The sequence below is a fragment of the Hirundo rustica genome, chromosome 3, assembly GCF_015227805.2.
Source record: "Hirundo rustica isolate bHirRus1 chromosome 3, bHirRus1.pri.v3, whole genome shotgun sequence".
Taxonomy (NCBI): domain Eukaryota; kingdom Metazoa; phylum Chordata; class Aves; order Passeriformes; family Hirundinidae; genus Hirundo; species Hirundo rustica.
Window position 1 is genome coordinate 430,816 of NC_053452.1, and position 13,168 is coordinate 443,983.

General features: G+C 55.3%; 1 protein-coding gene across 4 annotated transcripts in view; it reads left to right on the forward strand.

The window, feature by feature from the left end:
• Positions 1-12,777, forward strand: part of LOC120751294 (phosphofurin acidic cluster sorting protein 1-like) — a 50,084-nt gene extending 37,307 nt beyond the window's left edge. For 3 of the 4 annotated variants that reach the window (XM_040060870.1, XM_040060872.1, XM_040060873.2), the window contains exons 7-25: positions 1,010-1,090; positions 1,867-1,926; positions 2,528-2,679; positions 6,492-6,585; positions 6,893-6,964; positions 7,224-7,354; positions 7,478-7,610; positions 7,731-7,835; positions 9,088-9,194; positions 9,496-9,650; positions 9,743-9,853; positions 9,940-10,042; positions 10,406-10,438; positions 10,800-10,842; positions 10,934-10,976; positions 11,071-11,212; positions 11,305-11,528; positions 11,725-11,838; positions 11,930-12,777. In XM_040060870.1, the coding sequence (XP_039916804.1) occupies positions 1,010-1,090; positions 1,867-1,926; positions 2,528-2,679; positions 6,492-6,585; positions 6,893-6,964; positions 7,224-7,354; positions 7,478-7,610; positions 7,731-7,835; positions 9,088-9,194; positions 9,496-9,650; positions 9,743-9,853; positions 9,940-10,042; positions 10,406-10,438; positions 10,800-10,842; positions 10,934-10,976; positions 11,071-11,212; positions 11,305-11,528; positions 11,725-11,838; positions 11,930-12,045 (2,019 nt within the window). In that variant the 3' untranslated portion in view covers positions 12,046-12,777. The remainder of the gene's footprint in view (positions 1-1,009; positions 1,091-1,866; positions 1,927-2,527; positions 2,680-6,491; positions 6,586-6,892; positions 6,965-7,223; positions 7,355-7,477; positions 7,611-7,730; positions 7,836-9,087; positions 9,195-9,495; positions 9,651-9,742; positions 9,854-9,939; positions 10,043-10,405; positions 10,439-10,799; positions 10,843-10,933; positions 10,977-11,070; positions 11,213-11,304; positions 11,529-11,724; positions 11,839-11,929) is intronic. The other variant, XM_040060871.1, reaches the window with a different exon arrangement.
• The last annotated feature ends 391 nt before the right edge of the window (positions 12,778-13,168 follow it).

The window sequence follows — 13,168 nt, forward strand, 5'->3', positions numbered from 1 at the left end:
AATATACATTCAGGTTTAGGTGGGAATGCCCAGGTACCTCCCCTGGAGGGGAGCCTTTTACAAGGTCTGATGTAACACTGGATCTGGTGAAAGGCCTCTGGTGAAAGGCCTCAGAAATGATAATGGGGGTGCTTGGGGAGGGTCTTTGATAGTTTGGCACCTTCTAAGACAGGAGAGCTCTCTCTCATCTCAGTGTTGAGCCAGTTATGCCCAATCAGAAGGGATGAATACCTTCAGGCCTGAGGGAGGGGAGGGGTGGGGGAGGAAGTTTTACACCGGAGCCAGTTGTGTCCTGATGAAAAGCATTATCCCACCCATCAGAGTCTACTTCTTTTGGCCCCTTCCTTTATCTGGCTCAAACCCCAGCTTGTTGTTGCTGAACTAAGGTTTGTTTGTCATGGTCAATCTCTGGTGATGGCTGTTCTTATGCAGATCAGAGGCTTCTCCACCACACATCCAAAAATCCTCCTCCCCTTCCATTCGCTGGGTCTCAGCAAAGCACACCTGCTGCTTTTGCAAATGGCCATTTGTTCAAGCAATTAGCCATTATCACTTCAGTGTCTCACAAGGGTTCTCCAGATTACCTGTCCCTTCATGCTGGTTTAGTACATCAGGGGCCCATGTCCCTGAGAGTTGGGCATAGTGCTAAGGATAATCTCTGGAAAAAATGGTTTTTGTGATTTCATGTGCTGCGCTCTCTGAGCTAGCTCTGGAGAGAGGGGAGAGCAGGAGAACAGCACACAGGTCCTGAGGAGGGCATGTCTCCTCTTAATCGTGCTGAAACATTCTTCTCTGCAGGGGCCTGGGGACAGAAGTGCTGAAGGGAAACAGTGCTAAGGAGAGAGGAGGAGCTCCACAAAGAGAGGGAGCAGAAATGAGAAACAAGACTTCGGGAGCAGAGTGGATCAAAGCTTTTCAAAATGAAGGGCAAATGTGGGTCGGGAAACTTTTAGGAGGTGCTGCTCCATGAACTTAGTTGCTCTCATGTACTGTGACTTTTTGCCTGCAGGATCTGTTTGATGAAGAGGAAGACTTGAGGAAAACCAAGAAGCCCAGGAGGAAAATGAGCCGAACCACATCAATAAGCAGAGTAACGTCAGCATTTACAACATGATCAGAGGGATGGAAGGGATTCGCTTTCTCCCCTCTCTGGAAGCAGTGAGGGTTGTTGAGAAGTGGGCATGCTGGCCCTGCAGTGCAGGGGAGGGAGCCTTTGGCTCTGAGAAGGAGCAGAACTCTTACCATTAATGAGCTGGCTTGCTGCACAGAACTGTATCCCAGTTCATGGTCTGTACTGTGTTCAGCCTGGCGTTTTATCACTGGTGATCTGTGTGCGATGTTGTTCTGACTTGCTGCTCTCTCTCCCTTTCCTTCCTTGAGGAAGGGGAAAGTAGGCACAAGGAAAGCTGAGCTATTAGCAGCTCCTCTGCGTGTCTGGAGAAGGGAGGAGCTGCTCTGCCAGACCCTTGCTCTCCAAACTTCTCATCTCTGTTGACTTCAGCCCTGCAGATCCCTGGCCATCTTCTTCCTGCGTTTGTTTCTCATCTTTTCTTGCTCAAAGGCACTATTGCTCAACCGGGTGATCTGGGGAGAAACAGGGTTTAAATGAGGTGCTATTCCAGCCTGTAGCAGAGAAAGTATGAGTCCTTGCATCCTCCCTCATGCCCAGACAGTGGCTTCTTGTGGAGTACAGAGGTAGTCCAAGTCCTACAGCAAATTTAAAGAGAGAGAGAGAGAACAATTATAGCTGACCTTGGACCTCTGGACAGTGTGTTAGAGAGAATAACCATGGTCTCTTATGTTAGTGAGCTTGGAACGTGGTTTGATAGTTCTGCTGACCTTTTTTCTTCCCTTCTTTTCTTTTAGCAACCAAACTTCAAGCAGAAATTTGTGGCTTTGCTGAGGAGGTTCAAAGTGACAGAAGAGGTAAGAAGCAGGAAAGCTGCCCCATCTGGCAATATCTCCTGCAGATGTGTAGGTGTCAGAGTGCAGGTTCCCACTCACTGGATGCACAAGGCTCCTGAGCCCAGGGATGTGCCAAAGGTGGTGTGAGACATGGCAGAGACTAGGACATGGCTTTTCCAAAGCCTTTTGCCTCAAGAAGGCAGCTCTGAGCCTTGTGCTCAAATCAGAAAGCAGCTTCCTGCTGTGGGGAGGCGCCCAGGGCAGCAGTGCTGTCACGCACTGACTCTGCACAGGAGCTGGCATTGCAGGAGCAGTCCTGTCCAGTCAGACTGACTGCAGGCTAACGTAGGCCTGTGGGTGGCTTCTCTTGGGTGGCTGCCAGGATAAGTGTGTAGCACAGCCGGTGACGGTCCTCCCGAAACTCCTTTGGCTGTCATGCTCAGGGCACCCTCCTTTGGCCCTTTGACAATGTCACTGGATCCTTCCCCAGCCTGGATTTGCCTCCCTGAGGTGGAAGCAGTGCCACGGTGTGCCTCATGGCTGACGGGCAGCTTGCACACGCCTGCTGTGGGATGCAGGTAACTCCACGTCTCTTCACTGCTCTCTGGGCTCGGTCCCACAGGTCCTGGACTCTGACCCTGTAGACCAGACCCAGGAGGTGGAAGAAGACCTGGGCTTGCTCTATGACAGCCTGGAAGAGTGCAACAACAGTGACAGCGGCCCAGAGATCGAGGACAACGAGAGTGTGCACAGCACACCCAAGCCCACCCTGAGGTAAGGGTTGCAGGCAGTCCCTGGCCAGCAGCACAGCCTATGGGACCTGGAGAAATGCTCTCCAACACCTTTCCATTGCTTGGGCTAATGCAAGCATTGTCTTGTCTCCACACCCATTGCCATCTTCTATTGGCACCACTGGCTCCTCACTCAAAACTGCCCATTAAATCTGACTTCTTTCACATTTAGTCTCATTTTTCTGCCAGCCCAGCATCTGGCACTGATCTGCTGGTAGATTCCTGTTTGATCTTAGCCCCGGCTGCTCCCAGCTCTCATGTCTTTCTGCCAGCAGTCCTGGTGTTCTCTGGCTCTCCTCACTGAAGCATGCCTGTCTCTTGAGCACTTTGTGACTCCTTGTGAGAAGTGCATGCTGTGTTTCCACCCTGTGTGGACATGTGACTGGCAACCATCAGCACTGCTCCCCACCCCATTGCCCGGGCACTGGTGACTTGCTCTGCCAGGAACTGCTGACTTAGCACAGGGGTCTCCAGTGGATCATGGAGGGAAAGCAGGCTTTGCTCCCATGTGATCTGTGTTCACCTGGCCTCTCTGCTCATGGCTCTTGTGCTTTTGTGCTGTCTTTTTGTGAAAAAGTTGTCTTTTATTGTCTTTCTACTTGACTGTGTTGTAGTGCACTGGGTCTCTTGTAGTCACGCCAAGCTCACTTGGCATTGTTTCTATAATTTTTATGTACAGAATTGTAGGATGAGTAGTTGGTATCCCTGCTGAAGGTACTTAGCAGGAGTAGCAGGCATGGTTTCCAACAGGCAAATGCTTTGAAATTAAATCCGCTGGGTTCTGGAACCCATGGGCCACTTGGGAAAAAACGGGAACGTGATAGAAGTCATGTTTTCCACGTACCCACAAGTCATTGAGAAGGAGAAAGCAGACACAGGGGCAAGCTGCTGAAGTGATCTGCTTGGACTCCAACAGGAGCTTTGCATGGTTTCTCATCAAAAGAGACAAAGGAGAAAAGAGAAAGGTCCTTCTGTGGGAGAAAAAGAAAGGTCTTTCTGTGGTCAGATAAGGTTTTATGTGTATAAAGCATGTGAAACTGTAAGAAAAGTCTATTGAAAGTATTTAAATGTAAGTCCTCCATCCTGGTTCTGCAAATGCCTACTTGCAAACTGGAACAACATTCCAGAGTGAGTGCTCTTTCTGCTGGTGCCCACCATTACAGTCTTCCTGGGGTGTTGGATGCTGTTTCTGGAAGGACAGCCTGTCGGCCCCTGAGCTGCTCTTCATCCTGTTCACAGAGTGTCCCTGGCTTGGTTTGGTCTCTGGTGCCTCAGTTTCTAGCAGTGCTGAGTGTGTCCCTTGATTTCACGAGGGCATACTTCACAAAATTCTGGGACTGTATTTTTTCTAAGGAGATGTGGAAGCTGCCTGCCAAGGTGTTTTGTGTAGACTTTGTGGTTCCCACGTGCTGTGTAGCCTTCTCAGGGGGTAAATTACAGTCCAGTCTGTCACAGAGAGCCTTGCTAAACTCTGTAACCATCTCTGTGAAGCAAGGGCACTAATGGTGGGCAGCCCTTAGTGGTGGGAAGTGGCTGGTGCCCTGGATTGATCCTTTTGATCAGCCAAGGAGGCCACACAGCATCCGTTTGCTCCTGCACTGGGGCAGAACTGGAGCTGGAACTGAGGCTGTTAGGCAGGACCTCAAGTCAGACCTGGTGATTGAAGGTCAAAGGTGAAGGAGCAAATTCTTCATAGTAACTGGGAAAATGGATGGGACAAGGGGGTGCCAAATTCATTCAGAACAGAAGGAGGCTGTGCGGAAGGACTGGGCTTACCTAAATCTCAGCATGCTGAGAGGTGGGCTCAATCATGCCTGTAGGAGGAGAGCATTTAAACTGCAGAAATTAAATTGCACAACAGCTCTGTGCTTAATGCAGTGTCCTCAAGAGATGAAAGCTTCTGAATTGCAAGTGAGAGAGGGCACAAACAAGCACAGCTTTCATGGGGAAGGAGGAGACAGCCCAATTCAGATGGAGTGTTGAAAGCCAGAGGAAGTGTAATACAATCTAGACACATCCAGTGTCTAAGAAAAAGGAGGGAATGGAGATACCTCTTTGTGATGCCAGTGGCACCAAGAGTGTATCATATTCTGGTGGGATTACTTGAGACAGGATAGAGGAGTATGGAAGAGATGCTGATTGAGGAGTGATCTATTAGAAAACCTACACGTTTTTCTGGTTTGACTCTTAAGTTACTAATATAGTCTGTATGGATTGTATTTCTGGTTGGGAAGAGGCAAGTGTAGAGTAATGACTGTGCAGAGGGGTGACAGTGCCTGAGATTTTGTAGCAGAGAATGGAGGGGAAGAGAGAGAAGAAATATGTTAGTAAAGGGAGATGTATAAATAAATTTATACCAATGTGGCCTGGAGAAAATGTCCCAGAAGGGCACTGTTGTGACTCTAAACCTGAAAGAACTGGTCACAGAGCCTCTGAGTGGAAAATCGAGCCTTGACTTTTCCCAGCCAGTGTATAAACACTGCTGCTGAAGAGCTGCTGTGTGTGGGAACCACCACTTATTTACGAAGGTGAAATGTCCTTTCAGGAGCAGTAAAATTTGACAAACGCTGTTGTGCCTGGCAGTACAGTGTGCTGTATACAAATGAGGAAGCATGCTAAAAGAAAAATGAAAGGAGCAGGCAGGATGTTTAGAGGTCTGCAGGTATCCTGCAGGAAGCTGCAGGTAAATCTCATTGAGAAAAGTAGAAAACAATGGAAAGAAACTCTGATAGAGTACTAACACAACTTCCCTGTATCTTATGCCTCAGTGGCCATCCCTGGGAACCTGCAACCTCATAGCCCCATCTACACACCAGGCACATCAGGAGAAACATCTCCTGGGGAGTTAATGAGCACATTCACAAAGCTTAGTGGGAATTTAGCTCTGATCTCCTGCAGCACAGTCACACACTGCAGGTAGATTCTGGTTCCTGTAAAGGCCCTGGGAAAACTGGCAAGTGAGATCCTGTGATAGACCTTGCTTGTTTGCTAAGGACTGGGCTTTGAGCAGCCCACTGGCTGTGAAAGGGGCCCTTGGCAAATAAATCATGTGTGGGAAAAGGGTGAGCAAAGGTGGAAGCTCACACTGTAGTGGCAGAGACTGTCCTGGCTTCCCCAAGAGAGTTCCTGTGTGACCTATGGTGACTTGAAAACAGGACCTTGGAGCTGCACTATGCAACTCTACAAAAATGTCAGCTCAGAGACCGAAAACGTGGCAAATTTAAGTACAGCGTTACCTGAGGTATGGTTCTGTGTGCAATACTGAGATCTTCAAAGCCTTGGGAAAGGGAAAGGCAGAAAGGGAAGGTGAACACTGCAGTTGGAAGCGTGCAGCAGCAGCAGGCAGAAGCAAGGAGCAATCCCTGGAAAAGGGGAAGCAGAAGGGAAGGCAGCAGGAGTCTGTGGAAGCTGTGATGGTTCAGAGGAGGCAGAGAGGTTTAGCGGCATGCTGGAGTCGCGGTGTTGACAGACACCATGTACCAGTGAGATGGGGCAGAGTGGCAGCTCCTCACCTCCACTGCAGGGGTAGGGGACCTCCTGAGGCAGAAAGCAGCAGGAGACCCTTCCTCAGCTCCCCAAGGTCACTGCTGGCAGGTCTGCTCCTCAGCTGGGCATCCCACAGACACTTGGCCGTCTGGCCCTGTGTCCCACTGAGCACCTCTCCACAGAGCTCCGTGCTTGGGACAGGCCGGTGGGGGTGTGCTGGGATCACGGTGACTTTGTTCCTCTCTTATTCCTGCCTTTTTCTCTCCTGTCTGTCTGTCTGTCCGTCCGTTCGTCTCTGTTTCTCTGCAGGCGTTTCTTTGAGGGAGTCTCTCATTCTGGTTCCCAGACTGAGATCGGCAGTCTGCACAGCCAGAAAGGGCAGGATCAAGAGTCGGGCAGCCCTGTGAGTTACACCACCACCACCACCTCTGCCCCTCTCCTTCCCCAGCCAGCCCAGCACCCCCACAGTGCCCGCACTCTGAGACCACAGCTCCTGGCAGCGCCTGCCTGGGGCTGCTCCTTTCCTTCTTTCCTCCTCTTTTTCCCAGCACAGGCAGACAGGTAGCGATGGGGGCGTGCTCTGGGGCCCGTCCCAGAGATGCCTGACTCCCCTGCGGGAGCTGGTGTTCTGTGAGGCCAGGCATGGGTCACTGGCAGCTGCCCTGCACAGAGTGCTGCGTCCTGCTCTGACCCCACTCCCTGTCCCCCAGGGCGAGGCAGATAAACGGAAGGCAGGAGCGCAGCGACCACAGGAGGAGCCAGGAACGGAGGTCCCTGCAGTGGTGAGTCCAGGCTATGGGATGTGGAGCTCTCTCAAAGCCCAGCCTGCTTTCTGCAGTGCCAGGGCTGCCCACCAGGCCGGGAGCAGGACTGGGAAGACAAGTAGGTCGTGCTGGAGGGGCAGCAAGAATTTGAGTGTTAGGGTTTGCAGGACGTACAACCACCAGGCCTCTGTTGATGGTGGGCACCCATGGGTGCAGGGCTGCTCCCTGTTGCAGCGAGGAGAGCAGTGTGTGTGAAGTGACTCTGTGTGGCCCTCAGGAGCTGGCGGCAGAGGAGCCGTGTTCCCGGCTGGCCCCCCCAGAGGCTGCCATGAGGGAGGGCAGCGTGGACAGACTGGCCCAGCTGGGCCCTGGCACCAAAGCCGAGCTCCCCAGTGCCGTATCCCCCAGGTAAGGCAGGTCTGTGCCCCCTCCCAGGGCTGAGCGAGCTCACGCTGGCTCCCTGAACTCAGCAGGGGTTGGTGGAGATGAGATTTCCTCAACAGTTTTGCCTCTCGTGCTTCTCCTTGGCAGCAAGTCAGAGAGCAAGCAGTTGTGGCGTCCCCGCAGCACGTCCGTGAAGGACCGGCAGAGCTCGAAGGGGCAGGGCGGCCGTGCCAGCAGCCTGGACAGTGAGAGCTCTCCAGACTCATGGCATAGCACCCAGGTGAGGCCCTCGGGAGCCATCCTGCTTGGAGGCTTCTCACTCGAGCTCTGCCGGGCTTTCAGCCGTGGGCAGTGTCCAAGGTGGCTGCCTGGGTTAACCTCTGTGCCGATGCTATCTCAGGTGCCTCGAAAGTCTGTTTACGATCAGCTGAACCAGATCCTGGTGTCGGACGAGCAGCTCCCCGAGAGCATTGTGCTGGTCAATGTCGCTGAGTGGCAGGGGCAGGTGAGTTGGTGTGATGGGAGCTGGATGCATGCAGGCAGCTGTAAGCAGGGTGGATTCTCCCAGTCATAGCAGGGCATCCTGGGGAAACTGGCACCGGCTGTGCCCTCCTCTCCCCCAGTGGGGCCCGTCCTTCAGGGAGACAGTGCAGTTACAGGGTGCTGAGCCACATACAGGAGTGAGGTGTTTCTCCTCCATCGCACAGCATCACTGGATCCTCAAAACATGATGTCGTGATCAGTCCTAGAGAGGCTGCCTAGCAGACTGTGCCTTAGGCCCTCACTGCTTGGTCCTGGCTCTCAGGAACCCCATGGGTCAGAGCTTTGTTGGATTCCTTGGCAAAGGGCTTCTTTCCTCTATGGGCACCAGGCCCTGGGAAGCAGCAGAGGTATTTTCCCGCTGAGATGGGAGTGTCAGCTGCCACTCCCAGGGAGCATTAACATCATCCTCAGAGCAGGCTGGGGTGTGAGGACGGGCCCAGCCCCTGACAAGCACTTGGCTCCGCCATACCTGGAGCTCTAGAGCTAAAGGTGAGCAAGAAAATCTAAATGTGTGCAAGCATGCAGTTAGGTAAAACACCTATGAGACCCCTTCAGGATCCTGCAGCTACATCTGGCATCCAGAAATAGTGCTGGAAAATTTTGAGGCAGAAGGAAGGGCTTAGTGAGAGGCGGTGGAGTCTTGACTCAGGCCATACATTCTTGGCTCGTTCCATTTGTCCTGGACAAGGAAAAAAGGGTCAATGTGCACTCCCAGAACCAGTTCCCTTGTCTGTCTTGACTGCCTCTTTTGAGCCTCTGTTGAACTGCATGCAAACACCTGAAGAGACACAAGGATTTTGGAGTGCCACAGTGGGAGAGAGCAAGAGAAGGGAATGAGCAGAGGCAGAGGGAGCCTAGAGCTGGGCCCTGCTGTGGGGATAGCAGAATTTAAATCAGGGAGTCCCTGGACCAAGCTGCCTATTTCATGGAACACAGCCTGGTTCTTGGGACAGTTTTGCCATTGCCATGGCAAGGGTGGTGACTGCTGTGCTCAAAGGCAAGAGCCAGGGGGCTGGCTGATTCCTAGAGCAGAGCTGGAAGGAGCAGGGGTGCCGCTGAGGGACCTGATGGTTTCAGCCTCCTTACATACACGGGTGGGGGCAGGTGTCCCATCTCTAACCCGGGGGCACGGGACCCAGGGCAGGCATGGGTTGGTGCTGGGCAGCACAGCCACGCCTCCAGGGTGCCTCACCCTGAGCTCTGTGCATTGGCAGTACGTGAGCGAGCAGCTGCAGGCGCACAAGCAGTTGGTTGTATCCACCTGCTCCGTGGCGGACATCCAGGCAGCCTTCAACACCACTGTCTCCCGCATCCAGCGATAGTGAGTACGGCTTGGGCTCAGCCTGCTGGCACCATATGGCTTCAGAGGAGGGCTGGGTATGGCCCTGGCTCCCCGAGGCTCATCGGGACCCTTTGGGATTGCAGGCATTGCTATAGAAATGGGTTGTACCCCCTGGGGAGGGTGTGGGGTCCCGGTACTGCTCTTGGCCATAACAGTGCACACTAAGCTGGATATTCTCAGCAGTGGTTTTTTGTCAACTGGCCTGGCACATCCTGTCCCCTGTCCCACCTGCTGAGCCCGGCACATCCCTCACGGTCTCCTTTCCCTCTCCCTTTGGCAGCTGTAACTGTAACTCCCATATGCCTCCCCCGGTGAAGGTGGTGGTGGCAGGCGACCAGAGCTACCTGAGCGTTGTCCTCCGTTTCTTTGTGGAGCAGCTGGCCAGCAAGACCCCGGACTGGCTCAACTACCTTCGCTTCCTGCTTGTACCGCTGGGTGAGCGCCGTCAGGAGCCCAGCCCCGGGCTGTCCTCTCCCACCTCCCCACGTTCCCCTGCCTGAAGCCAGCACTGCCCTTCTCCCCTGCAGGCTCTCACCCCCTGGCCAAGTACCTGGCCTCGGTGGATAACAAATACAGCACTCTCTTCCTGGACACGGCGTGGCGGGAGCTGTTCAGCAGGGCTGAGCCGCCCACCGCAGGTGAGGGGCGGGGCGGGCTGGCATCAGCAGTGCCCTGAGGGGAGCCCAGCTGCCATCGAGGTGTTCACGGCTCCTTGTGCCCGCAGACACTGTGGACATTGCAGGCCGTGTTGCCCAGTTCATCGCTGGAGCCAGCCTCTCTCACCAGCTGCCCATCTCTGAGGCCATGCTGACCTACAAGCAGAAGAGGTGAGTGTGGCCCCAGGGTGCCTGTCCTCCCTCATGCGGCCCTGGTCTGGGACGTGCCCAGGACAGGAATGAGGGACGCAGGGCACAAGTGAGCGAGGCCCCGCATTCCACTGACGAGCGGCGTGGTGCTGAGGGGAGCTGGGGTCCCACACTGAGAGGCCCACAGCACCATTCCCTGCCACCTCGTGGTGTGCTTGGCCCCTCCAGCAGCTGTGGCTGTGACAGCCCCGATGGTGGGGACCAGCTGCCAGGGCTGGGATGGGCTGGGTGGGGCTGCAAGCTGGTACTGTGCTGTCCGGGGGTTGATGCTCGTGTTCCAGCTGCACTCTCACCTCTCCCTTCTCTTGGTTTCTGGCACCCAAGGAAGAGAAGCCTCTATTTTGATTTTTATATCAGGTATTGGCTTGTGCTTGCTGTGCCGCTGCCTGGCCCCTCCCCACCTTTCCCCATGTGCGTCCGTCCCTCTTGCTGTGCAGAGGAGCCGTGACCCCACAGAGGGCAGGGCTGCCCTCCCGCATGCAAGCCCTTTCCCAGCACTGGAGGGGACAACTCCTCACCTCCTTGTGTGGTGTGCCCTGTGCTGCCATGTTGGGGACAGGGGATCTCACGGGAGGGAGGGCAGAGGAGATGGTCCTAGTGGGTGCGAGCCAGCACTGACCCCTGCGAGTGCAGGGCTGCCTGGGCACAAGGTTAGCAGTCACACAGCAGTTGGTGCTCAGCACACCCAGACCCCGACCAGCCTCTCTTCCTCCTGCAGCCCCGACGAGGACTCCTGCCAGAAGTTTGTCCCCTTCGTGGGGGTGAGTAAGTTGAGGGGTCGGCGGGGGCTGAGGGGAGACAAGCAGCGCGCAGTCCTGCTGATGCTGGGTATCCTCTGGTTTGTCCTGGCAGGTGGTGAAGGTGGGCCTGGTGGAGCAGTCTTTCAGTGCCTCTGGTGAGTCCCTGGCAATCCCCAGCCCTGTTCTCCAGAGGCGGGAGGCTCTCGTTGGTGTCCCCCAAACGCTCAAAGCCGCGCTTTTCCCCCGCAGTGGACTCGGACGATGCCACGGTCTGCACCCCCTCCCTGCTGAGCTCGGCACCAGCCTCCAGTGCAGCTGTTCCCTATGGCAAGGAGAGCGTGAGCACCCCGCCCCCCTCTCCGTCCGTCAGCAGCGGCCTCTCGGGCGCTGGGTAAGGAAACGGGACCCCCTGGGCCTGAGGCCGTGCGGGCAGGGCAGCCAGGGCGCCGCCTGTGCGCTGCATGTGCTGCCCGTGTTGCCCAGGTCTCTGAGCCCCGGTGTGGAGGTGATGGGGCTGCAGGTGGACTACTGGACAACACAGGGGCTGGACAAGAAGAAGGAGGGTGACAAGCGGGAGACTGGTATCAAGAACACGCTCAAGAGCAACTTCCGCTCGCTCCAGGTCAGCCGCATCCCCAGCACAGGGGAACTGGTGCCTCCCAGCACCATGGCCATGACCGTGGTCACCAAGGAGAAAAACAAGAAAGGTAACCAAGCCCACTCCGGGCTGCTCTCTGCCTCTGGGGCCACAGTCCTTTGCAAAAAGGGTTGGGGGGGACCCTGCGGGAGGGCGGGGCTGAGACGTGGCCCAGCAGGGCTCAGTCGATGCGCTGGGGCAGGGGCTCCCATTTAGGGCCGGCTGGGGACATCCTAACGTTGGTCCTGTCTGGCCTTGGTCCACAGTGATGTTCCTGAGCAAGAAACCAAAAGAAAAAGACTTGGAACCCAAAAGCCAAGTCATTGAAGGGATCACACGCCTAATCTGCACAGCCAAGCACCAGAACACCATGTTGCGAGGTGAGGGCAGGTACCAGCCCCTGGCGGCTGTAGTGGGGCGGACCGGGCTGGCTGTGTTGGGGCTGTGCCTCACTGCACCCTCTCCTCTCAGTCTCCATAGATGGGGTGGAGTGGAACGATGTCAAGTTTTTCCAGCTGGCAGCACAGTGGCCAACACACGTCAAGTACCTCCCTGTGGGCATCTTTGGCTACTCGAAGAATGTGTGAGACATTGGGGCATCCCTGGAATGGAGCTGCAGTGGGTTGCAGGAGGAGACAGGGAGCTGGACGTGCTCTTGTCCCCATCTTCTGCAGACCAGTTCCTGCCTGCTCAGTGGGGGGGATACCACACCTGCACCCTGTGGGCCAAGACCCGCAAAGGTGAGGCCAGTGAGACCGGGTCCATGCACCCTCCAACACCAGCGAGGACACCATGCCATCTGCCTCCCGTGTCCCCCAGCAGCAGCCTGGGACAAGGGTTGGCACCAGCCAGCAGGGCCCCAGGAAGGGCTCTGGGCCCCGCTCTCTGCAGATGCACCTGCCAGGCCAGCGCTGTAGCCAGCCAGGGTCTCAGCTGGGCTGGACCCAGGCAGCTTCCCCAGTGCTGCAGCCAGCCAGATTGCTCTGTGCAGGGGGCAGGTGCTGAGCGGGGTCCACCACCCCTGTACCACCCTTGCCAGCCCCACTGCCAGCCTTGCACTGCTGTGCTGGCCCTGCCCGCCGCAGCACAGCCTCAGCAGCTTTTCCAGTCCCCCTGCAGCCCTGCTGCTGAGGCTGTCCTCTTCACCTCCCCATCCCTTCCCAACAAGCCCTACCCCACGGTGCTGCCAGCTGGAGGTGTGGGATGAGGGCACCTGAGGTTTTTTTTTTTTTTTTACAAGATTCTATTTTTTTTAAATTTATTGTATGGTTACTTTTCGGGATTAATTTTAATAAATTAATGCTGTTACCATTACGGCAGAGACTGTGCGTGCCCCCATGTCTGAGGGTGTGACTCAGCACAGCTGGGAGAGAACAAATTTGGGCAGGGTGCAGCTACTACCACCACTCCAGCAAACACGACTGGCAGGGCTGCTTGAGCACACGGGTATGGCCTGGCCACATTCCCTGCTCAGCTCCCCAACAGACTACACCGTGGGACTGTGTGGAAGTTGGCTCATTTATTTATATAAAACTCACGAGTGTTTAGGAAGAGACAGAATGGATTTAGCCTGAGTCCTCCCTCGTCTACCTGAATGTGGAAAAAGTCTGTCTCCTTTCGGCAGAGGCCAGGCTCGCTGCTGTCTTGATTTCTACAGTCTGGAAGGCAACCTGTGGCTGGCCCTGAGAAGGGGGGAGGGCTGTGCATTCA